Source organism: Botryllus schlosseri, chromosome 16 (assembly GCF_051294905.1).
Source record: "Botryllus schlosseri isolate E-star chromosome 16, Bs_hap1, whole genome shotgun sequence".
NCBI lineage: Eukaryota > Metazoa > Chordata > Ascidiacea > Stolidobranchia > Styelidae > Botryllus > Botryllus schlosseri.
The window spans coordinates 2,293,560-2,321,395 of NC_137251.1; the positions used below are offsets into that span (position 1 = coordinate 2,293,560).

General features: G+C 40.0%; 2 protein-coding genes across 2 annotated transcripts in view; one reads left to right on the top strand and one right to left on the bottom strand.

The window, feature by feature from the left end:
* The window catches only part of LOC145458923 (uncharacterized), a 112,938-nt gene extending 92,001 nt beyond the window's left edge, over positions 1-20,937 (top strand). The window contains exons 77-89 of the mRNA XM_080337435.1: positions 2,694-2,835; positions 4,579-4,710; positions 7,766-7,902; positions 8,880-9,049; positions 9,108-9,245; positions 10,657-10,849; positions 11,700-11,885; positions 13,643-14,551; positions 16,794-16,973; positions 17,888-18,007; positions 18,066-18,117; positions 19,346-19,498; positions 20,737-20,937. Coding sequence (XP_080193561.1) covers positions 2,694-2,835; positions 4,579-4,710; positions 7,766-7,902; positions 8,880-9,049; positions 9,108-9,245; positions 10,657-10,849; positions 11,700-11,885; positions 13,643-14,551; positions 16,794-16,973; positions 17,888-18,007; positions 18,066-18,117; positions 19,346-19,498; positions 20,737-20,858 — 2,634 coding nt within the window. The 3' untranslated portion in view covers positions 20,859-20,937. The remainder of the gene's footprint in view (positions 1-2,693; positions 2,836-4,578; positions 4,711-7,765; positions 7,903-8,879; positions 9,050-9,107; positions 9,246-10,656; positions 10,850-11,699; positions 11,886-13,642; positions 14,552-16,793; positions 16,974-17,887; positions 18,008-18,065; positions 18,118-19,345; positions 19,499-20,736) is intronic.
* Positions 20,938-21,111: 174 nt separating this feature from the next.
* Positions 21,112-27,541, bottom strand: LOC145458924 (endosome/lysosome-associated apoptosis and autophagy regulator family member 2-like). Its single transcript, XM_080337436.1, has one exon. It carries the CDS (start codon positions 25,638-25,640, stop codon positions 22,605-22,607), a length of 3,036 nt encoding a protein of 1,011 aa, XP_080193562.1. The 5' UTR covers positions 25,641-27,541; the 3' UTR covers positions 21,112-22,604.
* Positions 27,542-27,836: the final 295 nt, after the last annotated feature.

Here is a 27,836-nt window from a genome sequence, read left to right on the forward strand (position 1 = left end):
AACGTAATAATTCCGGTATCACATGTTGAAAGCTTCAGTTTAGCGGCGTGTTGCCCATGGGAACGCCTTTTTAGCACCAGCTATCTCCGAGCCAGGACACACCATCATCATCATCATCATTGGTTTATTCGCAATTTTATCACTTCAATACATCACAAATAATCTGATACAATGAAACAAACAATCTGATACAATGAAAAGGCAGGAAGACTTCAAAGCGACTTGGAGTAGTCTATGGAATCAGACACCCACCTTGGCCTAGGCGATGTAAAGAGGAGGCATGCACACTGAATAAAAGTAAAGAAGATAGTATAGAAAAGAAAGCGACAAAAATGGGGTGGCATGTCATGGGAAGCGAGATCGATAGGTCAGTCGTGGTCTGATAATCTTGAGGATTGACAGTACAGTTGAAATGTGAGAAAATACGTGACTTCGTGTTAGATCTCCCGCAAGCGATAGAAATTTTGCCCTAACTGATCCACGTGCGCTGCTGTGTAAATGAGAACCGCAAGACATGCAATCTAGATACATACATATATTACTGAGCGAGTTCATTAGTTACCTGATATATTTTTTTTGCTTTGCGCAGATAGTGCATGAATGCTCACTCATTGTTCATGACATAAATGTCCACTGATTTTGGTGCGTATGGTAAGATAAGGCTTCTGTTGAACATTTTCTAATCAATACAAAAGTGGCCTGTGGCATGTGACCCTTTGGTCAGAAAGGCTGGTCACTATTGTGTTCTTGGTAGGCCATATTTTCAATACACAATTTAATAGTACATTGATATTGAATTATACTTGACTGGTTGCTAACGATAACCTGAAATAATTCGGGTTTATTTCGATATTAATATAATATTCAATTAAATATTAATTGAATGGACTCTCGATTTGCTGTTGCATTGTTCAAATAATCAGCTAGGTTTCATCCATTTATCCACTGTGGTATAAATCAGCTACAGGTGTCATACCTTAGACCTGCCTGTTCTGTTACACAGATAGATGTGCATTAATATTAATCTTGCATCGAACAACACATTCATATTCCCAATTTATTCACCATAAGCTTTTCAACTGACCCTTGTCGGTAGTGGCCGTCAGTATAATACAGAGATTGAAATTCGAAATGTAAAGATGAAATAGGTAGTGTGAGGTAAGAATGGTATAACAACTACAATGAACTCAAGCAACAATGAATTCCTAGTGATATATTGGCCAGTGAAAGTGGCTTTGCGAAATACTGACTGAGCATAGCAATTCTCTTGCATTCCTTGATGTCTTCGTATAAAAAAGGAGGTTCCTAACGTCAGTCTTTAGGAAAGACACATTCACTGGCCAATATTTCGCTTGTAATTCATTTTGTCCGACAAAGCGCAAAACTAATCTGATACGAACACTTGTTCACAGGGCTCTAAGTCGGAACTTGAATCTGAATTAGATTTTATACGGAAAATCCCTGATCACATTGTGAAGTCCACCGTTGACTTCAGAGCCACTAAATTCATTGGACCCAGTCAATATCCAGTCTATTTAGATTTACCATGGATTGATAAAGTTTCTGGTAGATTTGACAAGCAAATCAAGTCGTCTGTCAGTCAATGTTTCATATGGGTACAACGTAGGATTGTTCTCACTACAAAATCTCTTTTTCCTGCAACACAGAAGGATGTACCACGTGCCACAAAACACAGTAGTATTATTTACAATTATGTGTGACACTGCGACAGTCAGTGTGTGGGTCGTTCTTCACGTCACCAACAAAGAAGCAACCAACATGTGCCCAACCAGAATAAAAAACCTGACGTCAATGCAGTCAATCGCAGACCAGTAATCCTTTCTTGCGCGACTATGACCAGGCAACGGCATATAACTCTCCAATAGGTCAGCACCTTCTGACGCATCCAGAGTGTGCAAAATCGTATTACGATTACAAATTTTCAATTCTTGCATGTGGACGTAGTCTGTTCCATTTAAAGGTTCTGGAATCGACTGTAATAAAACTCGACAAACCTATTCTTTGTCGACAAAAGGACCGTCTCGGTTCTCTCCATGTATTTCATTAGTGTTGCGTCTCTATCTATATATTATAGCTTATTTATATTGCACTAATTGCATTTTTGCCTAATGCTCTCTTTTTATTAAATCTCTTGTTGTTGTTGTTGTTGTTATACCATTGTTACGTCGCACTACCTATTTCATCTCTACATTTCAAATTGCAATCTTCGTATTAAACTGACGGCTACTACCGACGATGGTCAGTTGAAAAGCTTATAGTGAATAAATTACGAATATGAATGTGTTGTTTGTTGCAATAGTCAAATTCTGTACCACAAGGAACTTATTTGATATTAATCTGTAATCATAATAAAATATTCGCGAATATTTCAACATGAATATACTGTTCATTAGTACATGTAAGTTCTTGCATATAGTATTGCTGTGACGGTAGTTTTCACCAACTCGATTTGTTTGTTATTCATATCTCAGTTTACAAAGCAGTAAAATATATATCTCTATCTCATTGTCATTACAAACATTTCATTATCAGTAGGTCTTCTATAATTGGTTCTGATTCATTCAGGTGAGATCATTACGATTTCAGGTTGGATTTTACTCGGCTCAATCTTCTTTCATAAAATATGGAGCCTGGTGCGTGTATTGTTTCAATAACTGAACTCATTTTTATAGACTGTCGAGGGCTGTGAATATGTGAATTGTCCAATTCGAAAATGTGTTTGTGACAAGTGCGTGGATGCCAATAACGGGACTCACACCATTGGGAACACCTACAGCCTCGGCAACGATTGTGAATCATACACTTGCGTCGCAAGTAAGTTTATCAAGTTTCTGCTGAACACCGGCATCAATTAATCAGTCAACATCCGATTTTGTTAACTATCTATTAATTGGACCGGATAATATCTGATAACTTTGATATCCCGATGTTATAGAAGGATAAGTTGATTTATGTCCATCATACATCCCAAAGAAGTTTGAAATCCTATTTACTCATGCCTGATGAGTCTCAGTGATTAATTTTCAGTTTAATCAATTCTTAAAATATCAGCTTTTGTATTCTGCCCATCACTTTTACTAGTTAGCGATAAGACTCATTCCAGATCTAGATACCAATAAATCTTAGACATTTAGTATATAGTCACCCAAATCTCACTCAGAGTTGCTCGAAGTCAGGCAAATGCGAGGTATTTATGAGAGGGTACACGATCAACTAGCTACATTTTCTATCATTGCCCAAATTTGCCTTGTTGGCTTCGGCTGAATCAATTTTTTCATTCTGCAGTCTGGACGTGGATAGTGACTGATGACATTCAGCCAAGGCCAAATTGAAATCACTCATGTTGTAATGGAACTTAACATAGAGTGGATGATAGAGAACTCTAATCTATTCGATACAACACAATATACTTATGGTTTCACAATCCACTGGCACAGTGGTTCTCAAGCTGGTGGGCGTAAAATAATCTGAAGGGACGCGTAGGCGCAGTTAACTAAAAAGAAACTCCCGCCCACAAGATTTACTAGGAATTAAATATTTTCAGAATTCTTTCTGTAACAGCAAAAACTTTCAATTACATCAAACTATTCGTTGGGATTGTTAGCATTCTGATATCTCTCTTTAATATTTTTCGATATCACGATAAGCGGGGGAGCAAAATGTTTCGCTGTCATAAAGGGTGGTGTGTGGAAAAAAGTTTGAAAACCAGAACACTAGCAGATTGCAACCGGCGTATCAAGAACCGTGCAAAAAATATTTCGATTCTTCAATTTGTAGATTTTGAGTAGATGGAATGGAATTCGGCTCTGCAGCTTCATCAATTTTGGTCTTTTGAAAATATAATCTGTACAATGTACATATACGATAAGACAGTCCCTACAACGAAAGTATTTCTATGTCCTTAACAGAAAGTACATTGCATTGCCTCTGCATTTCACCACACTGCAACTGTAATTTGTATTGATTTTATTGCTGGAGTACAGCCATCCTGGCTCAGTGATAATCACTGACAGGATAGCGTAATGGTTGAGTGTCCAGTTACTTGATCGTTTAGTTGTGTGTTCAATCCCCGGCCATTTCGGACTGAAAACCGGAATAGTAACACTGGTATCAGTGACTTTCCTGTTCGGCGAACAGCATTACCAGGATAGCATGGAGTGGCTATTTCTGATCCTTTCTTGTCAAGCGACATATCCACGTCATGCACTCATGGTGTCCATATGCACAGATGGTGTATACGATATGGAAATCATAAGTCGGTGTGTATGCCGCAAAAACATCAAGGACTAAAATATATAACGTCCTAATAACATTCAGCAATCGCAGCATAACTGGTATTGCAATCGTGTCGGCGTCAGTCAACCTAAAACTCAGCCATTGATAATGCATTCCTCTTCTGCTCTCAGACCTGACTAGTATAGAGAGCCTGCAAAAAACTGCTGAGGATCCATGATCTGCTTTGGCAAACCCATCACGTGAAAGTGGAATGACAAAAAAAGATATTGCTTTACTTTGCCAATAACAAATTTGTCAATAATCCGTCTCTCTATCTCCTAGATACCGCGGGTACTTGCGCGATCGCTGTAAGTGAAAGAAAACAATGCCGCCGGCCTGGGATTTCAAGAAGTAAATGCCTCAAGGCTGGATGCTGCTACCGCAACAATAAGTGCTATCATAAGAAAGATCGAGGTAAGTCAATAATGCTACTGCTAAAATATACAATTGGTAATAAGTCTTCAATTATCTTACCATGCCAATTGGTTTCATTCTACCATCCAAGGTGTTGATAAAACATTTGCGTGGGCGGCTGTCCCATCAAAATCATGCTGTGTTTACTATCCTACTTGATTATTCACTTCATCCTTCAACATGACGCAGGTGTTGCTTGTCACTCTTCCGAAAATATTACTTTCAGACATATGAATGAGTACTGCATAAAGACGTGCGATGTCCCCTTTAAACTGCGCACTTGCGTAGTGCGCAGTGCTTTCACGGTCTCTCCGACAAAAAATCCGAAGTAATGACCTTTTTTTTAGTTGTTATGCACTATTTTTCAAGGGTCTGCGCAGTGAGTTGGTGAGTGTGCGCAAACTGGTCAAGAGTTAGAGGGAACATTGGTGATATGATTTTTTCAACTGTGAAATTTCGTGGTTTTGTGTGACGGTGTACGGCAGTGGTTCCCAACGTGGGGGATATCGCCGCCCAGGGGGCGATTTGGCGGTCGAGGGGGTGAAAATACCGAAGGGGCGATAGGGGGGCGAAAATGGACGAAGGGGGCGATAGGGGGGCGATGGCGCGTTAAAACGACTATATTGGAGTCGGTACTGTAACTACCGCATCCCAAACTCCCCGATTGGGGGTGGGGGCCCAAAATTATTGCGTGAAGTAGCAATAATTATTGAGTAATATTTCGGAAATTCATGCTACTTATTCGGAAAGTTTTCGCGCTGCGCGCGATTTCATACTATCATATATATTGATTTTGGGGTACCCGTCACCCAACAAAATTACGCATGATTTATTAAAATGGGAGACTCCGGCGTCGGCCATTACTGCGCCACGACGCACCAAGACATATGAAGTTAGAGGCCATGTATCATGCGACTCCGAGAAGTGTGCCAGAACGATCAGCAGCGAGAAGGCCTTGGCCGAGAAGGAATGCCCTTGTACTGACCCAAAACTTGGATATATAAATACATTTATGTTTAATTGTCCATAGGCGCCTCAATGGCTGGCGTCAAATGTTCCTGTCCTGGCGACCTTAACCCTACAGGACAAATGCCATCCGGCAAGGAAAATATTATTTGCCCAGAAATATCAATTTGAAACCATATGCGTCTTTTAGTTTGGTACGTTTTGACGACTTCCATATCTTCTGACATAGCATCATGTAAAGAAGTCAATATAATAACGATTCCGCACGAAGATGTTTAATTATTATTTAGGGGTCCCACCTTTTCCAGCATTCCATATTGACCATATTGACCGATTCGAACATGAATTATATGAATTTGTCGCGCTTTGTGGGTTTAGGCGGAATACGGTGACTCACGAAACAGTACATGGAATAGGGTATAGCTGATATGTAACGAGAAAAAGCCCACTGGCTGAGGGGGGTCTGGCGTGAGGTTTATCACCCTATGGGGGCCAAAGGCCAACGTTTTTTTCGAGGGGGTGGCTGACACAGTGCTGTTTTTCGGTTCCCAATGTTTGGGGGGCGATAATCGGTGTGGAGCTTCAAAAGGGGGCGATGAGTCGAAAAAGGTTGGCAACACTTGTTTACGGTGTGGGAATTCAGTATGGCCTTTCCAGAACCTCTTAGAAGTCAGTCCATGGTCAAAATTGCCTTCCGAAACAAGAAGTAGAAGTGGTCAATGAAATATTTGAGGGGGCTTGAGTGGATCAGTTTCAAGATACGATACTTCGATAATCCTTAAAGAGCACAGTTTTACAAGTTACAAGCGATGTAATAGCAGACGAGAAAAGAAGCAATCTAAAAAATTGAAGGTAAATATAATATTAGATGGACTAAAAGATGTGAAAATGTCATTTTTCCAGCCCAATCCTCAAAAGACCGGAACCCACTTGAATATGGTTGGCGTCAACGTTCTTTAGCCAACCTTGCCTCTAAATCTGAATTTCGCGTTGTTAATGGCATTTTGTTTTGTCTCTGTGCGATCGCCTGGCTCTCAAAGCTATTATGGAGGTCACATTGCGAAAAAGGAGGACAAATCCTCCCTATGGAGCAAGCATGGTAATCGTACCTTAGGAAGATGACCTCGAAATTTCCGTTTCAAAAATATATCCTTTGCAACGTATATACAAAAGTGCGAAGTGCTTTCACGGTCTTTCCGAACAAAAAATCCGAAGTAATGACCTTTATTGACCTCAAGATTTTCGTTCCAAAAAATATATCCTTTGCAACGTATATACAAAAGTGCAAATGCGAAACTACGTTAAATGCCATTTCTTTGAAATCAATAAAAGTTTGGAAAGTAGCCAATAATAGTTTTAATTGTTAAAAACGATTGATTTAGTATCATAAGTAGAAGAAGCATATTCATTCACACTCATTCTAAATATTCTCGGTGTATGCAATTTGTACAAATCTGACAATTAACACCCATCTATGTACCCAAAGTGTGCAAAATAATAACAATGGCCCACGAAAAAAAATTTCATCATGGAGAGAACGCTTTTAGGGTATATCACAGGCGCTGAGCTCAAAAATGGCAACAGTTTCTGCAAATCAGATCACCGAATATATTTATTTATTTTTCATACAATTTGAACTAGATTCCATTTTATCCGAACAGCCTATATGAAATGCTTTAGTAAGTCTGTCTGCACTGAAACCACAAGAATGTTCATAAGATAGAGACATAATCAAATCAGCTGCACGAGGCTGTGCTGTTAAATCTTTTCCATATATCCAACACAAAAATTCCCGATTTATTGGTATTTTCAAAGGATTCTCCTTTCATAATACTAAAAGTAACACGAAGGTTCCTATGCCTATAAATCTGATCAAAGTGAAAATTGAATTACAGTTATTCGGAAATTCGGCAAAGGTAATGGCATTTTTGGACTCAAAACATCTTATATACTTCTAATTCGATCTAGCATATTATGATTTTTGAGAAATATTTTTTGTTGGGACATGTAGCACCATTGGTTTGTCAACCAACTCTTTTTTAATGTGTCGTTATGGTACAATAACCCTAAATGAAGTCATTTTTTTCAGAGTTGGGCGAACTATGCCCCGTTTCACAAAAAAAGACATTAGACTGCCCATTGGTGAGATGCAATGATCGATTTGAAGTTCAGGAAAATGTAACTGCCGCAGGCGAGTGCTGTCCGAACACAACCTGCATATGCAAGGTACGTATAATACGGAGTATAAGGCTAGCAGTAGTAGAAATAATGCTCTCAGTGTGGTTGCCAGTAACAAATTGCTACTCCTTTATCAGATTACTATCGAGGTTCACCTACTTTGACTCGAGGGGTTATGCTTCCAGACTAATCCTGCTTCTAATTTAACATTTCTTTAGACTTTGGATTTTGAATGTAGTGATGTGCAAATTATTTTTGTCCAAAAAGTAGAAGTATTCGGAAGTGAGCATCATTATTTTGAATGGAGATGTCACGAGTACCTGTATCACAGTCATAGCAGCTATGCATATATACGGGACCGAAGCAGTACTTTGTCAGGTCCGCCCAAAAAAATTTAGTCTTGTGACACAAGCCAAACTTCCCTTCACTAAGGAACTTTTTACCATTATTACAAATGAAGGTTCTCCTTTTATGGGGAGTCTTGGCGTATGCGAATGTGGCCGCTGGGGGAGCCAAAAAATTACATATCCAGGATTGAACTTTGTCTATAATATTGATAATTGCATGTATTGCTATCAATTTTTCATCCTCTCTCAGTCTACGTGATCAGATTCACTTATAAGGCAGAGGGACTTTGGCGACTTCAGATGGCAAAGCGTTTGTTGAAATGACATGTTTGCGAAGCAGGATGAACCCACAGCGCTGTCACCATGGGCAATGAAATATATGAACGGGCAATAAAAAAGTGTCAAACCGTCGTGAATGTGATGTAGAACTGGCAATATCTTCTTTGCAGTATGATAAATGGTACAAAATTGGACTTTCCACTTTTTCATACTGGTATGACGACATAATGAGTGCTATTAAAATACTCGGCTCGACTCAAATTCTAATTCTTTATTCAGAATCGAAATACTCAGGTACTTGATTTTGCTCAGCGTTACCAGTAACATTAGTCTCCGTTCTTGACGCTTTTCCCTGTCTTGTAATTCACTATTTCCATCGCAAAACTATCCACTTTGCAGACTGAAGAAATGCTGAAGGAAGTTTGCGATAACTTTGAAAACGACACTTCGGGATGCGCCGACCCGACCAATATGGAAATGGTAGTCACGGGGTCACAGCCCCTTCATTCTTGCTGCCCCTTGAAGCAATGCAAGTGTAAGGGCCCGGGAATGCTCAACTGCACGTACAGGTACTTGGCACAATCGCACTGCAGCATTGAACACTGGCTACTCGAAATGTGATTACAGTGAGGACTATGCTTGCCCGGCTAACTACACGACTGTCAAAGTGGAGGACGTATCGGCTACCAACTGCTGTCCCAAATTTCGATGCGATTGCGACTGCTCGTCGCTGACATGTAACGAAGCGCAGGTTGCGAAGACAAGGTTTGAACTGCTATTTGGCTTCTTGCTTCGCCTAACCTCCAACAAGCAACCTTGTTTCACCCCACAAATTCTCACAAACCACCTGAAAATATCAAACCCAATGTAAAAGTACTCGGGATGCATTGACGCTGAAGCAGTGCCGATAACAGTCGGAACTGTGAGGCTCTGATGACTGCACATAAGCTAACCTTTTTTTATCCTGTACAAGTATTTCATAATAAATAAAAATTTAGAGGTTCAGAACTTCAATATCGCAACAAACAATGTATCCATTAGTGTTGTCCAAAATTTGGAAAATCTCAAGAATGCCCAGTCTAATGTCTCATTCTATAGATTACTTATTGATAAAAATACGATGAGCCTGCAAGAATGTCACAGAAAAGGTTTCGTGATTACTAGTCTTCTCGACGTTGAATGATCGGCGACACCCCCACTCTTGGGCAGCTACTTTCAAACGCATTACCCGAAATCTTAACGATTTTCCTGTGAACTTTTTGCAGGCTCATTGCTGTTTTCTATCAACAATCAACAGAATCAAACTTGACAACAGCACATTTCTAGATTTTCCATATGTTTGAACAACCTTAATATCCATATTGGCGTTTTCTTTCATTTCGTTAATCTCAGGGTGGAATATATTTGGCAATAAGTATATATCGTTTGTTGTGATGGTGAAGTGTTTCATCCCACATCCTATCTGTCGTGCTACGGAAGTCATTCATGGTGCCAAGTGATCAGCAGGAGTAACGCCATTAATTCCTACTCGATCACGAGCAGAAGAATCAATTTCTGAGTCATTCCGGAACTACTCGAAGTAGAAAAAATGCGGTTTGAAAATTACTGGAGCAAGTAGCTTGAAAACTTAGAATGGGATATCATAATAAAGCACCAGTGATATTCTTCGAAATGGCAACAAAAGTATGATATGTAATGAATAATACCCCTTCGAAAGGGTGCAATTTTCAAAATTATGTTCTGTTGCAGTGCAGTAATTCATTGGTTACATCACCCGGTTATTATGCAAATTTAACTCACAAAAGTAATGTAAATCTATTGTAACGCTGCTTACCACTTGAAAAAATGGAGAATGTGAAAAGTAATAAGTTCAACTTTAAATTCTGCTAAAGAAGTGGAGTTGGTCTGAAATCATCAATGCGTTAGTGATCCAAAAACAAAAGTAGCCTACATCGTTACTCACTCCCTCTGAAAATGGCAAAAATGTGGTCTTTTGAAGATTTTCTCAAGCTTTTTTCAAAATCTAATCAGCATTTTCGTCAATATAAAGTCTATAATGCTATCGAATATGGTGCTCAAAGTTGATTCCCTGATGATAAAACAGGAATCCTTTTCGACAACCCCCATTCATCTCATACCTGCAAAGTCTATCTGTCAACGGACTTATATTTTTAAGGGACGGCGAGTGCAATTGCCAATGCGAATGCGACACCACTAAATGCCCGATTGCACCGACTTGCGGGCCGAACCAGGTTCTTCGAACAGTGGGAACTTTGCTCGGAGGCTGCTGTCTAGAGTATAATTGTGTCTGCGACACTTCAGCTTGTCTTACGAAACCAGCGCCCAATTGTAACGAATATCAGGACACGGTAAGATACTATCCCGCTTGAATACTGTGTTTTGCTGTGCTCAATCTTTGATTATGAACTGGTAAAACCATCAACTACTTACACTACTTGGAATGCTTCTGTAACTAGCTCTCGGTAGGTTACTTACTTATCTTGGAGGATTATAAGATTAGATTAAACTTTCGTATCAATGTCTCGTCAGTCAGATACTTGCGTGGTCCTTACAATCAATTACCTTCACCCTTAATACCAACAGGCATTGGTATAAAGTTATTGTGAGGCTTTTGTAGTCTTTTAGGTTATTTGTTACCCATGTCATCAAAAAAATGTCGGGATTTAATTAATGAGGGTCTAGATATTCTTGAAAAGTCTCTGGTACTGTTGTCTTCGGATTTATTTTTGTGCACGTAGGGCCCTTGTATACTGGTACATGGCATCTATGCCAAGTTATGTTTTTCCGTTCATAATTTTCATTTCAAAACATCACGTGATTTGGAGGATATTAAAATTCATTAAGAAGTCAAAATGACTCGAGGAAGTGCCTGTATCGGCCTACAAATAGCAAAGTAATAAATAATTTTTTAAACTATTGTGGTGTATAAAGAGTCTCTCGGAGGTACAGAACTTCACTGTGCAATTGAATAATATATTCATATTGAAATAGATGCTGGTTTTTCGGTTGAGACTGACACAAGTACCACTAAATATGATGTGACTGGCATGGAAATAATAACAGATGACATAACCTCGGGATATGTATTATTGAATTACATTGTGGTGTAAAAACCTCTGTGGATTACGCCAGTACCGCAATCCAAATGCTTTTATCCTTTTTCTTAGATTTCTTACAAGTTTTCCGCACTCTTTTCAGTATATGGTAACCGCGAATGGGTGTTGTGAAGAAGAATTTTGCCGTTGCAAAAACGCTTCCGCGATGGGTGAAAGTTGTACGGAAAAATGTGATGAGGGCTACATCCTGAAATTCAGGGATACCGACAGCAAATGCTGCGGGTATTGTGAATGCAACAGCTGCGTCACAAGTGATGGGGTTTATGCTGTAAGTAGCTAGTTATAGAAATATGTTCATTGTATCAACGTATGTCACATCTGCACTCAAGTGGTATTTTGTGCGAAAGACGTTGGTAAGCATGAGTTTTACGTTATGTTCCAGATAAATAACATAGATTTGATATCTAAAATTATTCGCTAGGCTTTTTTGACGCTGCAATGCTGCAATAAACGAAGTTCAGTATCGCTCTCACCGAATTATATAACTTTCTAATCGGTTTAGAACAGTGGTTCCCAACGTGGGCGATATCGCCCCCCAGGGGGCGATTTGGCGATCTAGGGGGGCGAAAATGACGAAGGGGGCGACAGGGGGGCGAAAATGGACAAAGGGGGCGACGGGGGGCGAAAATAGCGAAGGGGGCGATAGGGGGGCGATGACGCGTAAAAACGGCTGACCTTTTTTTTTTTTTTTTTTTTTTTTTTAGTCATCCACCTAGCAATGCGGAGCGAAAAAACGTTATTTTCAGCTCTGAGCGGTGAAAGATGACCTTTTTTTTTTTTTTTTTAGTCAACCCGTTGGTGATTACAGTCTGTATGCCCAATTATCGGTGCACAAAATTTGGGGGGCGATGATCGGTGTTGACCTTGAAAAGGGGGCGATGGGTCGAAAAAGGTTGGGAACCACTGGTTTAGAATTATGTCAAGATGTCATTGCGTAATTCATTGTGATATGCTCTATGGGTGAGTATTTGAGAATATTCAGGTTGTACCTGCAACTGTCGACAGCCTGTGGAGAACTAAATCTGTTGCGAATTGTTGTTTTTTTGATAAGCTCAACTCACCAGAGTGTATAACTGGAAAATTTTCCGTTATTCAAATTAGATTAGAATCAGAAATTTAGCTACACAGGTTTTTTAGAATTAGAATTACTGAATTCGCCAAACTTCGAAATTGGTGTAGATTCTGAATCGGAAAGAAATGCCACAAAAATGACGTTCACTTGATATCAAATTAGAGCTCAATCTCATAAGCAATATAATGACAAATATATGAGCACCAAAGCTTGACTCGTCTCGCACTATTCAATTCTACTGGAACATTTTCCGGAAACCTGAATTGAGACTAAAATTATAATTATAGCATAGAAGCATTTGACAAATTACATCATAATTTGATCACCAGCATTTTGCACTAATTAGATACGGTAATTATTATTATTTTGTAGTTAAAGTCTGCAACCGACTTACTGACAGGGATGTAACCAAGTCTCAAGGCTCCGAGTCACAATTCATTCCAACTTTTATAGTTTCGATTCGAGTCAAGTCGAGTCATTTACAATTCACCAACGAGTCAAGTCCGAGTCCAAGTCAACGAGCAGAGAGCCTAGTCCGAATCATTGTGTTGACTATTCAGTTTCCAGTTTAAGTCTTGTTGAATCCACTTTTTGTAACTCTTTTGGTAATATCGAATGGTTTACATTTATAATAAACTAATATCCCTCACTTTTTGCAGTTTCTCGTCGCATTTTCAAGTACCAGTACCAATAGACGAAATCCCAATAGTGTGGTTACTATTCTTTGAAATTACTATGAAATGTCGGTCTTGGCCTCTGAATTTCGAGTCATATGACTTAGCTCGAGTATATGCGCAATGACTCGAGCTAATACTCGAGTCAACACACAGATTGACTCGAGTCGAGTCATTTCCGTATTTTGACAAAATGACTCGAGTCATCTAAAAATCGTGACTCGAGTCGAGTCACGACGCGAGTCATTACAACCTTGCTTACTGACACATGTCTTGCAGCCCGGTCAAACTTGGACGACCACCAACAACTACTGCACAGTCTCCAGAATTTGTTCCGAGCGTCTACAATCTACTGGTGGTTGCCATGCGGTCGACATTGTCCGTAACGACAGCAATGTTTGCGGTTCGATCGAAGCCTACAGGGTAAACTGCATGGAAGTGGAAGAAGCCAGGGTGTCCGAGCGTCTCTCGAGATACACGTGTTGCGACCAATTTGAATGTGTTTGTACCAAAAACACCACCAAGCTGGCGGAAGCATGTAGCCGGCAAGCCCCGAATTGCTCGATATATCGACAGTCCGTTTATCTTGATTTCTTCGAATGCTGCGCTCAGTACGAATGTGAATGTAAGCGGTGTGAATACATCTGTCCGACTGGATTTGCACCAACTAAGCAGTCGACCATAAATGCTAACACTGACGGGTGTTGCTTTGATTACATATGCGAATGCGACACTTGCTTTATTGAAAACCAAAGCCCTCTCAATCTTGGCGGAATTTGGAGCGAAGAAACACATCCAGGCTGTCTCGTCAATCACACTTGTACTAAAGTAAACGGAGAGTGTCAAACTGTTATCACAGATCCGTCAACATCGTGCGGTACTCTCGCCGCGTATCAATCTAGCAATTGTGCGGTACCGTATCAGAAAGCCTTGGCTTTGAACACCTACGATCCGAACAATCCATGTTGCGTGCAGTATGAATGCGTCTGCAACGACGGTAACGTTTGTCCCGCCGATGGACCTGTGTGCGCTGCTAGTGAGCGGAGAGTTGCAGTGGCAAAGATGGATGGCACCGGTGAATGTTGCGATAATCACACTTGTGTTTGTAAGAGCAAAGGTGAATTGCGACCCATATGCGAATTTCCGGATGACTACACCTGCCCGGAGGAGGGATATGTGGCTGCGAAGGTACAGGCGGTTTTCATTTTAATGGGCTTCGATATCACAACAAAAAGGTGTTCATTTTGCCAAATATTTTCGACTCTAATCTTTTCACTGTATCTCAGTAAGGGTTGTCACCAAGTCACAAGGTTGCGAGTCACAAGTCAAACTCACTTTTATAGTTTTGACTCGAGTCAAGTCGAGTCATTTTCAATTCACCACCGAGTCAAGTCCGAGTCCAAGTCAATGTGTTTACTGTTCAGTTTTGATTTCCATCCAGGTCAACCCGCTTTTCTGAACTGTGCTCGAGTGATATAGAATGGCTCACGTTCACAATATCGTAATTTTCCTCACTCCTAACAGTTTTTGGCCCTTTACTATTCTACAATGAAATATCTGTCTTTGCCGTCCTAGTCTCGAGTCATGCCAAATGCCTCGACTACAAGTCGAGTCAACACACAAATTGACTCAAGTTGATTCGAGTCAATTTACGCATTTGAAAAAATGACACGAGTCGTCGAGTCGTCAAAAAAATGTGGCTCGAGTCATTACAACTCTGATCTCAATCATTAGCGAACGTCAGTTATCGCAACAAACAATATATGCATTTTGCTCGAAGCTATTGTTTGTTGCCGCATTAATTTTGTGTGATTCTTTCGCCGTGATCAGTGCTGGATGTTTTATTCAGGACTACTGATCTGCTCTTGCATGATGAGGAATTTTCATTGTTGGCATTACCGGGATAAGCATTATTGTTTATTGGTCCAATTTTTATGTCAAGTGAAATGTATCCATGGCCGATGATTGTAGTTTTGGTTTGGTTGTGTAGCTGTAACCAAATATCGTTAGTAACAAACTAGTTCTACTTTACTGCACTACTGACATAGGCTTTGCCTTCTAGCACTACTGTTATTACTGTTCATTCACTCACTATTTCTGCACTTCACATATTGTAAGGTAGAAAGTAGTTTTGGGATGTAGGCCATTTGTATTACTGTTGTGTGTGAGATTGTCATAACAACCTCTTCAACTGGCCTCGATAACTGGATAGGTGGCTACTTCTAGATTTGCAAGGTGTATCTTCGCGACCAATGCAAAATGACCACTGACACTACAAATAGGTAGATTTTTCGAAATTATATTCTCTTACCATAATACAGTGGCTATTCATACGGTTCTTATGACAGTTTCACTCATAAAAGTGAACCACAAAATTACTTTCTGCTATTCAAAAAAGTGAGTAATCAATCAATCAATTCTCAGATTATATTTTCATCTGCCCAAGATACATACAATGTACAATGCGATATACAAGACACACAATGCGATGTAATGAACAGATGAGGGGATGCCGAACGACCAACTAGTTAGGGTCTCTTGAACTGGCATCCACCTCGAAACGGAGTTATTTGAGTTTTTTATTTATAATTCTGGCATTATCCACCGTCAATGCTAATTTGCAAATCCAGAACTTTCAACTGCAATAACTCCACTTCTATGGATTGAAATTGAGTCAAATTTGTTTGCATCGTTTTTGAAGACAACTCAACAATTTCATGCAGTTGACAACAAATTTTGAAATATCCTTTTTTTATTTATTTTTTATATTGAATTAAAAATTTAAATTGGCTCTGCGGCGGCTTATATTCGTTAAAATTGAACCATATTTGGCATGCAGCGTTTTTAAGGGTAGCCTGATAATTTAATCAGTGAATGGCTGAAATCCGGAAAAAAGGTTAATTTTAAACAGCCCTGTACATGTACTTCCTGATATCATCTTGTTATTCAAAGTGTTTCTTAGAGGTACAGAACTTCAATATACAATTGCATAGTATATTCATATTAAAATGAACCCGAATATTTTGGCTGACTCTCGTCAGTGGTAATCGTCAGCAACTAGTAGAGAATTAAAAAGAACATTGTATATCAACAATTGTATCACAAAATATGACGTCACCGGCACAAAATTTTGAATAGTCTGGGTGAAAGAGAGAGCTTTAGCTTAATGTATTATTTTTAATTGGTACACAAACTCCTTGCTGTTTACTAGTAGGGTTTTTCTCTTCTTGAACTTGTTATTTACAGCAAAATTCCCCACCATTAAAATTCCGCAGCACTTCAACTCATTCGGGCTGTCAAACCCAAACAAACCGTTTTGTCTTGTGGAGAAAAAAATGGGGGTGCAGACTAGATGACCTTACTCCATCGTCAAAGCATTTCGATGATGCAAGTAAAAATAGATCTGATCACTCTCTCTCTCTCTTCACAGGTTGATTCCACAGATGCCTGCTGTCCGAATTTCACTTGTTCCTGTGATCCCAGCCGTTGCGTGAGACCAATCACCGAATGTCCACCTGGTCAGCGACTCGTTGAAGAATCCACGTCAGGATGCTGTCCGACGTACAGATGCAAATGCAGCAAATGCTTGTCGAAGGGTGTGGAACATGAGGTTTGTGAATCGAGAGCTATGACTTTGTGACATCATGGTTGTGATACTAAGTTGCCGAGCAACTGCAATAGTAATGTTATAGCTTGTGACTCAAACGTAAAATTAACTAAAAGTGGTTTTGAATGAAATCTACTGTCAAACTGAATCTGAAAAAATAAATTATAAACTGGTCTGAGCATTGCAACTGCCCGAAAATTCCCCGTAACAGACAAAAACTGCCATTGTTTGGAATAATCTGAGCGTCATAGTACAATGACTTGATGTGGCGTTCTCATTGTTCTCACCAATACCGATTTCTATGCCGCTCTGGTTGCCTGACTGTGCTGTCACTTGTTGGGTGTCTATCAGCAGGTCAATTATCTATACTGATATGTCGATGTAATGTCGCACAAGGCAATTTTGTATGATATATATGAATTCGAAAAAGCAAACCCATATGTATTATGTATATTGACTGAGAATAACTCATTTGTGGAAATATCACGACCATGGTCTTCAGAATGATGTTATCGTGACAGCAATTTGGGTGGAAAATAGAATTTCCCTCTTAAATTTCAATAACGACTATGCCAATGAACATAGCCAGAAATGTATGGTGGCATGTCACAGCATAAAATACATTGAAAGGTTTAAAAGCATATTTATCTCGTAGGATTTTGCTGGCACCTGCCCTGATTTTGCCACACTTATTTACCTCAGTTTACATCAGAGAGGTTTTATATTGCATTGTATTCCGTTGGATTGAAATTATTGACATGATATTACTATCATAATCTGGTGACTGTTGATAAATCAATCTGCAATAATTGTTGATTAGAAAACTACTTTGTAAACATATCCTCTCTGTCATAGTTTTTAAAATTGATTTTCTAAATGTTTGTTGATCGATTTCAAAAGGCAATGTCTATACCCAGGTGGGCACCAGCTGGATGGAAGATTGCCAAAATATGACATGCTCGAAAACCGCCGATTGCCCGACCATAACAACTGAAGCGTACAATTGCCCACCATTCAACGAAACTTCGTGCACAAACGTAAGTTGCATCGTGACGTCACCATCGAAGTAGTTGCGTAATGCTATACCTTTTTCAGAGAGGTGGTATCGTTCAAATTCGTGATGACACACATGGGTGCTGCAAGGAATGTAAGTCACTTTCTGAAATTAGAAATTATCTGACATTGGGACAATATATCTAGCTTTTGAAACACATTTTTAATCAAGATCATTGGTACTGGAAAGTTACAATAAATCGATACATTTATGTTCTTTGTATAATATGATAGTTCCTAACAAAAATCTTTGATTTAGTAACTGTCACATCCATATTTACCTCATTCAATTCAAGATTGGTATGATTCTGTGTACAAACGCAAATCCATCATCTTCAAATTAGAAATAGTTACTGATTAGTCAAAAGTCTGAAAATGCAGTTTCTTCGGCAAGAACCTACTCGTTCAAAGACCTTCGTATTCAGTTAGGTATAACCTAATCCCCGATGAATATTTCCATGCTTCAAACTCTTTGGTACCACTCATAATTCTTCCGTATTGCCAACATTTAAACCACCACCAATTCAAAAACTAGTATCATCTTTTATCATGAAACACGAAATTTACGTCACAAATTTTCCAGATTTAATTTTTAATCCCCTCATAAATTGCAGTTTCATATTGAAATGTCGTCTGCACAGTTCCTTCACTGGTGTCGTTCTCGTCATTTATAATATGTTAGTCGCAATATTTTGAATGTGAAAGGTCGGTTATATTACGCCTGATTAAGGATTACATTAGCACCGTAGCTGGTCACTTAAATACGATCCTACTTTTATATTCCCCCTCTTGAAATATGCTGTAATTAAGTCCATTCTTAATTTGTTACTAAATTCTTTTCATCTCCTCTGTGTTCAAAACTGTCATAGTAATCCAACTACAGGTTATTTTAAATCAGTATCAGTTTTCGTTCGGGGATGCGTGACAACACGCTCGGCGACCATTTCAATTTTGAAAAATATTGGGTACTTTGGCTTATGAATTCAGTAGTATTATTTAAGTTTCTAATGGGATTGAACGAAAGCTTCTTGCATAGACAGGTTCAAGTAACAGTTCGAAATTTTATGTTGCTCGAAATGGATTTGTGATGACCTTTTCCCCGGTATTCTTGCCAGTGGGGCCACAAAATCCAGATAATACAGGATAAATAACCTTCTGGTTGACTTCAGATGTAAAATAATTTATATTTACTATGATTGAAGGTAAGGATGTTGATGCCCCACTTTAAAACTAAGATTTTTGGCGACTTAATCAAACTTAGTCTCAATAAGTTTATTGCCTGTTTAAGACCAACTGTATTTCTGACCACTGACTTTTTACAGGTTTGTGGTGCAGATATCAGGAAAAGCGAGAGTTTGTCAATCGTACCATCAATGGCGTAAACTGCACGACCGCAGACAGAATAAACGTTGGGACTTGCACAGGCCCATGCCCGACGATAATTGATCATAATCCGTTGACAGGAGCGATTGAACGTAAGAATTCGTTTTAGGGCTAGGCGCAAGGATTCAAATACCTGAATCGAAAATTAATTCTGATAATTTTCATTGAGTGGTGAAATCTATCTCTTTTATGAGTGAAATTGTTATAAGAACTTTTAAGAAAAGGAGGTGATGTATTTTTGTCCTTGTTGTTTATGTGGCATATAAACCGACTCATGATATATATATATTGCACAAGGATGGCGCAAATATATCCTTTTTAAGTCTTGCACCACCCCTCCATGCTAACCCGATAATGCTGAGCGTCAAGCGTGGAGGTCATGAATACCAGTGCTACTAATCAGGTCTTTGGTCTGACCCGGCCGGTGATTGAACCCACGACCTACCGATCAAGAAGCCGGACGCTTCACCACTACACTATCTTGCACGAATACCTCATTGACTGAAAATATGTTTCCGAAGATTGTAGTGCTAGTTCCGAAGATTTTATGCTAATCGCTAAGATGGATCCTGCAATTTTTAAAGGAGCTGGAAGAAATTACTTACCCTACTGGAGTAGTTTCAGATCTTTCATTTTCAACTTCCACTGGAAGTAGTTTTGACAAATATTGGAAATTGTTACGTCCGGTCTTGAGTAGAAACTTACGGCAATACTTCTGCTTCTACTTGAGTAATAACGTTGACTGCTTTACCACATCTGCCATTATCCAAGGATGCATAGCCCCATCAGTTATGCAGAGTCTCAACATGACTGACCAGTAGGGCTGTTCAAAAAAAACTTTTTTTCCTGAATTTTGCTGGCTACGTGATTGAATCGTTAGGTTGCGCACACCAAATATGAATTCATTCCAACCAATAATGGCGGATTTCGTACAGCTTGAAAATTTTGATTTTACCCAAAAATTCAAAAAAAAAATTCAAATTTCTCTGTCAACCACATGAAATTGTTGCGCTGTCTTCAAAAACGATGCAAAACAAATTTGACTCAATTCCAAACCGTAGAAGCGGAGTTATTTGAGTTTTTCTTTGATAATTCTGGGATTATCCTTGATCAATGGACTCACAACTGAAACAATTTGAAAAAGTTAAAACCGTGTTACTATAATTTTGCTTGTGGTCCGTATTTAAATTAACGTTATCGTCGATCCAATTGATGAGGGCGAAAATTCAGAGAACTACTTTTCAAGCTTTCCTCTCGAAAATGTGACATCTACTCTGTGATTCATACCATGGTTAACGTGATATTTACCGGATATCTTGTTTCATTACAGCAAAATGTGCATGCTGCGACCCGAGAGTAGTTCAAAACTCTGAAGTGTTTGTTTGCGATGATGCCTCCCAGGAATCAGGAGTGATCGATGTAGTGCTCAGTTGTAGTTGTTCCGGACATTAAGAAATGACGCTGCATCATTTCACGGCACTGACAAATATTTTTTGTGTCAAATTATATTGGAAATAAACATTGCATGTAATGTTGGACAATTTACATGTCGTGACATGGGGTGTAGAGGATTGCATATGGTCGTTCTCATGTTGAAAAGGAATTGAATTATTTTGAATTGAACACATACATTCACCTCAAGTCGCAGGCATCCTATCAGCACAGCCTCCGTGTCAAAAAATATCAAGACGTCTGCTATCAGAAGTATTTACATGTCTCTTTTATTAAGATAGTTACATAGCGAGACCAGTATCACATGCCCAGAACACATTTATTGACTCAAACCATGACAAGTGTTTGTAAGTACTCAACGACACATGACAACAGCTACCTTGGATACAATACTACAATAACAATACAGTGACACACAATATATAATATCACCACGAAGAGCACGCAGGACCGCGTTATTTGAAGAATTTTCCGCGCAAAACTCCAAAATGCAAGCACACCAAACAGATGTATGTATAATAAAAGTAATCTCACAGCATAATTGCCCGAAAATATGAAGACCACGAATAGTACACGCTGTGTCAAAGCACGATTTCCAAATACTGCATTTACCCGGCGAAAAAATAGGAAACTTTTGGTCATATCAATCCATGATCGGCAAAATATAATTGAAAACGTAAAAAATGTGCAACACGTAAAAACGATGAGGAAAATTTTTTTAAATCGAATACGCAGTACAGTTCGATGTGAGATTACGTGGGGGTCAGAAGTCATAAAATACAGTACAAATTCAAGTTGAGGCTGACCATGATTAAACTCATTTGATTTTAGGTGAGACCCAGTTGATAGCACAAGATAATAAACGAATGTTAATTCCTGTTAGTATATTTCATTGCAGCACCCAGTACAGAGTCGCGAATATTGCAGGCTGATTATAACAATATGAAAAAGAAAACAAAATCAATACTGCACCAATCACCTTGTTTCCATGCTTTCTACCCAAAGCCTTCAAGATTAAATTGATTAGTTAGTGTTGGAATGATGAGATAGTGAATCCAAAATAGATTTTCTAAGCATTGTGCGAAGCTTAGAGCAGCCAACTGCGTGCATTGAATAGTTCAAATCAAATCACAAAAGACATCGATACTGAATTACAGTAAGCAAGATAATCTCCATTTAGGATATGGTCCAAGGAACATACCTACTCTGTGAAATCACGCATAAAAAGGATCTATTACCAACTAAAGTAGTTCAGTAACAAGGAACATGTCGTCATTTCAGTAAAGTCACTTGGTCTTGACAAAATTGCAACATAGTAATTTTGTGGAATCTCTTGCAACACTTGCACATATCTCCGAATAGACAACACTTGCACATATCTCCGAATAGACAATGTAAGCAAACGAAATTTTTAACAGAAATGTCAGATAATCTCAAGCCACAAACGACCAGCCACGTTCACTTGGTAATCAAACTACAGAAAAGAAAAAGCATTGAAGAAAAAGTGTGAATTTCATCCATAGCAATGTACACAACGGACAGATTTGCGTGACAACGATTTAGAAATCTGTAATTCTAGCCTCGATATTGGTACTTTTGTATGGCATCGCTGTAAGACAAGTACAATTAATAGATACAATCTACGTTATAAAACATACTGCATCGCGAAAACGATTTCTAGCACCAAGAAATAACGCTGCATATCATCGACAACACACGTAGAACGATTTCGCACTACAGAACCAATTACATTTTGAGGAAATTTTGAGAGTGGTTGAGAGGAACGGTCTCGTCTTTTTTCATCATTTTCGCTTTCCTCTTACGAAAAACAACGGCGTCGTCATCGCTATCTGACTCGCTGCCCGACATCGCGCAAGTATCGGCCGCTTTCAACTCCGAATTTCCATCCGAATTACCGACCAATCTCTGATACTTGTATTCCAAACTGCGATTTTTCCGCCAAAACAGAAAAGTCACCATCATCATCGCTGATATAAGCATAGCGGCCGCTAACACACCGACTTCAACGTAGAATTTTATGTCCGTACACGCTGTTTGGCTATCTTCGGGCAGCGATCCGCCCCTACACCGTTTCGGATACGAATGCCACAAATACTGGGTCGTAATAAAGCCGTCTTCGCACCCACTTTTTATAGAATAATAATCGGTTTCTTCGCACATAGGGCACGCGTCTACTGACTCCCACAGAAAATGGAAATTACACCCATCGCAAGAACCTTCAGGGTAGTTTTTCGGCATTACGATCGTGGATTCTTTGGCGAGGACTTCAGGATTGCACCGCAGCCTAACAGACGCTGTGGTGCCGCTAGGGCAGTCATCACTCGGAGTAGGATGCGCGTATCGGTAAACAATGTCATTGAAATACAGTTCCCGGCCGGTAGGGAATATTTGAGACCCACACATTTTGTTATCGGTAGCGTTAGAGCTGGTGTCTTCGTACACTTCCATCAACACGGAAGCGATAACTTTCGGTTGCGAGAACAGATGCATATCTTTGCCAGCGTCGCCCAACGACGTAAACCTAGTCGAACGACATATCATCCCCGACACTTCCTCCTTCATCACAGAGTTTCCTGTGTTATTTGAGGAGCATCGCGCGTTCCCGAAGCCGTTATTTCCGCAAACGCTGAAATTATAGTAATGGACGTATTTGTGACCGCCAGTAAAACTCGGCGGAGTGATACTGAGTTGGTTTGTCGATAGTTTACCGAAGTCATAGGAACGACTGGTAATTAACGAATCAAACGCACAATCGTTTCGACACGCTGTCTGCGCGTTATTGCTTTTAGTACCGGTGGAACACATGGAACAGTTCTGACTTTGGATAGTTTCGTGAGGTAGAATCGTGTTTGGCGGACACTTGACACACGATTTCGAATTTGAGTCGATCTTGTGTCCGGCGGGGCAGGGTATGCATCCCGAATCGTCAGAACCGGCCACACAATCGATACAGTCAATGGCGGGCGCGCCTACAGCGTTATACAGTTCCATCGAGTAAATAACAGCCATATCACCCGAGTATTGCCTGTCGACGTGAAGTTGTCTGCTGGTCTTTTGATAAGCGAGAGTGATGTTCATGGTCTCGTTTCTGCGAAAGACATATTCGAAACTGGTTTTCTCTGTCTTTTTGTGCCACGACGCTAGCACCCGCGTGCTACCGCCTTTCGCATTTTTCATTACGTACAAAACACAATCATCAAAACACTTGAGTTCAAACACAAACGTAAGTCTGCCATATTCGCTTTCGCCAGCCGCGTCACGTTTCACGCTACGAAATCCGAGAATTTCCAATTTCAGAAGCAGATACGCAACAGGGGTTTCACTAGCGGTGCTCGCGATCATACCGCCGTTTGACGACCATCCGTTCGGTCCTAGGCACGTTTCCTGGTTAGTCGTCAAGCAAGAAACAGCCATGTTCGACGGCAAGGTGTCCCACCAGTGATATACGTAAGCAAAAACCGGGTGACTGCCAACCGGGCAGTTTTTACAAGTCGAGTTACCGTCTTTGGAATACGACCCTTTGCGACACGGGGCACAGCCAGTCTTACCGCCGTAAAAACCAGGGTTACAAGGTGCGCAAGCTTCCTGCATTCCCGATTTCGGTAATGCCACAGAGTCCTGCAGATCCTCACGGCAAATTTGGGGAGAGTTCCAATCATACGACACTATTGTCTTCCCATTTCTGCATGACGATAATGTATGGAAGTAATCACCTACAGTACAAGCTTGTTTTTCGATGCACTCGGCAGATGCAGCATGAGAATAACTTTCGGTCTCGTTGCATTTTGTGCAGTGGATCGCGCCTTCCTTGCTGTGCGTACCTGCTAAACAAGGACGGCACCAATCGGACTTTTCTGTCTCACTGAAATAACCCGGTTTACACGGATGGCATTTCGTGAGGAAAGACACCCCGAATATCTCGATTTCTTTGATCAATGCAGGCCGCAGTCTCGTTTTACTACCCAGCAGCAAACCGTTTGTTTTCCAAGTCAGCAAGTTTCTGCCTTTTTCCAACAGCAATGTGTACTTTTTCCAAGATGTCCCGGTGGTAGATAGGAATGTGTTATTCCTGTCGGACGCTGAGATTTGACAGTCTCCGTTTCTTACAAAGAAATGAAAAATCAAGTCTTCATCAGTGCTTTGATACACGAAAGACATAGACCCTTTAACAGCGATATCAACTGTGTAAGTCAATGAGCTAGAGCAGTCATCGGTGCTGGAACTAATGTAACCACCTCTCGCAGTCCAACCTGACATTGAACAGTTAGATACTTTCGGACTGTACCCGAATTCAGGGAAAGACGAAGACGTGGTCGTTACAGAAAATCCTTCAGGTATTCTGTCCCATCTGTCGTAACGAATTCCATTGCCTAAAGAATATGTGCCAGGTGGGCAAGACTTGCAAGTTTGAGTGTTCTCGTCTAAGAATTCGCCACGCAAACATGAAATTTCACATCCCGCTTGGTGTACAGGAGCTGGCGGGGCGGTCAAGACGCAATCGGACGATTTTGGTACCGCGACCTTCCACCGAGCGCCATCTTTGCATTCTGTGTATTCGTACTTGATCATGTCCGCCGTACATTCTTTCTTGTCGGCAGTCGAAACTTCCCGCAACGCAACTAGAACGATAATGTATTTACCGAGCCAATTAAGGTACATTCTGCTGTTTTTACATACCCTGCCTGTGGTGCGAAGACAAAAAGTTTGATTACTATATTCAAATGAAAATACTAATTCATGGCCGTACAATAAACTCTTCATATAGATACATTCACTAAAAAGTAAGTTTGGGAGCTATTTGGACAGCTCACCACAGATTGTACACTATTGAGTCTTGTCTAGAAGGGAATTAAATAAAGCCTGAATATTGAGACAAGTGAAAATGAATCAAAATCTCATCTTGGATGGATAATCATAATCCGCGGTTTTATACCTTTTTTCCATTCAAGACACACAATGTAGACCTACATTGCAACACACATTGTGATGCAAAACGACATGCGTGATCTCTCCAGCATTCACATCACCAGTAAGCTTGCTTGTTTATACCTACTGTAAATATGAATAGACTGCCTAGCGGATTGGTAATCCTATCCTACTGGTTAGTTGTACTGTGCCACTTAGGCCATCATGACCACTGTCTACTGCAATTACATGTGGCCTGTGGGTGTGGGTCCGTTTAACGTAAGCTAGAGACTTGATCACACAATTTAAAAACATTTTGCCCAAAATTCGAGATAGTAGCAGACAATAAATATCAGTAAATGATGGAGCGAGACATTGAGCAGTCGTTTTAAACAGATTGCAGTCATTCCAACTGCATAGGACCCGCGGGAAAGGTGACTCTGATAAAATTCGGTTACACGCAGCTAGCTTATCGAGATAATTTTTGATGATTCAGTCTTTCTAGTCTTGTTTTTAAGACGAATTTTGCAGTTTTTTGGTCTCATTTTACCCACTCACCACAAATGATAGTATTGACTCAGACAAGCGTATATATTGTTCTGAATAATACATGTTGAGTGGTAAGTGGCAGGCCAGAGTGGAATCGGTGGCAACGGCACACGCAACGTGACGCGAGCAGTTATATCTGATCACACCGATTAATGAATTATGCTGACGTCACAAAGCGATACCAGAGTCCAGATCAAGAATAAGGCGCTTGCGCTTTACAATGAACGCAAGTAAGCGTTGCATTTGCGCAATAGCGAATATACGGAGTAACCCTAGTCCAGCGTATACCAGGTCTATTTCAGCACATTGTGTTGTTTAATAAATAATTCAGTATCGAATCAGAGTGAAAAATATTTCCGTCACGCCAATGGAATTTTTCAATCACTCAAGAAATCCGTCTGTCACGCACAACATGTTGTCGAAAACAACCACCGGTTCCAGTCTGGGTGGCAGGCCAGACTGGAATTAGTGGTTGTTTTTGGCAATAAGTTGCGCGTGACAGAAGGGTTTCTTCCCTAAAATAATTAAGGAATTGAATGGAAAGTTGCGCGTGACGTTTGCCACCAATTCCACTCTGGGTGGCAGGTATCTTGATATAACGTTATCTAGTGAATGTCTTGTAAACTCCTTAGTACAGTATTATCCCAACACTGCAAATTCAGGTCTCTCTCATGCTTCACTCGGAGCCTAACACTGAAAAGTATGCCCCCAAAGCACTGCTACTATTTTCGATCAATTTGGGTCATACTTTTGAGACAGAAAGTACCGTAGGCCTACCTAGTAAGACTAATTTGTCTATAAGACTTTTTCTGCTAAAAAATCGATTTGAGACAGAAAGATCAATGATCAAATTGGTTCCATTTATTTTTGTAGTGCACACACTGACTAAACTACACTCGCACCAATGCACCAGTATAATATATTGTAGCATCAAATCCTGGATAAGCGTATTCAGAAGTAGACTATTGGTATTACAATACACGCCAGCTTTCGTACTTTCGCTTCCTGATCATACATATCATACACTACCGGCATCCGGCCCGACTGTACTGTATTCCACTGCTCCTCAACAATTTGGCCTGATCCAGTCCCAGTGAAATTCACATTCATATCAGGATCAGAACTTTGACCACATTTACAAAATTCACTAGAAGAAATTATTAACATAGTTTACACATAGCTGGACTGCTAGACTTTTGCAATGCCAGTTCCCAACGCAGCATCATGCCCGCGGGTTCACTACTTCTTCCATAGATCCAACGATTATTTAATATTTATTTGCAAATATACATCAAATACATCAAACCAACCCATAACCGCAAGTTGGCGATGTGTCAATCTCGCATGAGAGCACTGTTACTCAAGCATATCCTAATCAATATTATTCATATATTCGTATATTTTCGGCTGACACTCGCCGGGGGTAATCGTCAGCAACAAGTAAAGATTCCTTTTGAATATAACATTTAATTGCCTCGGAAAGTCTTATCGGGCATGTTCAAT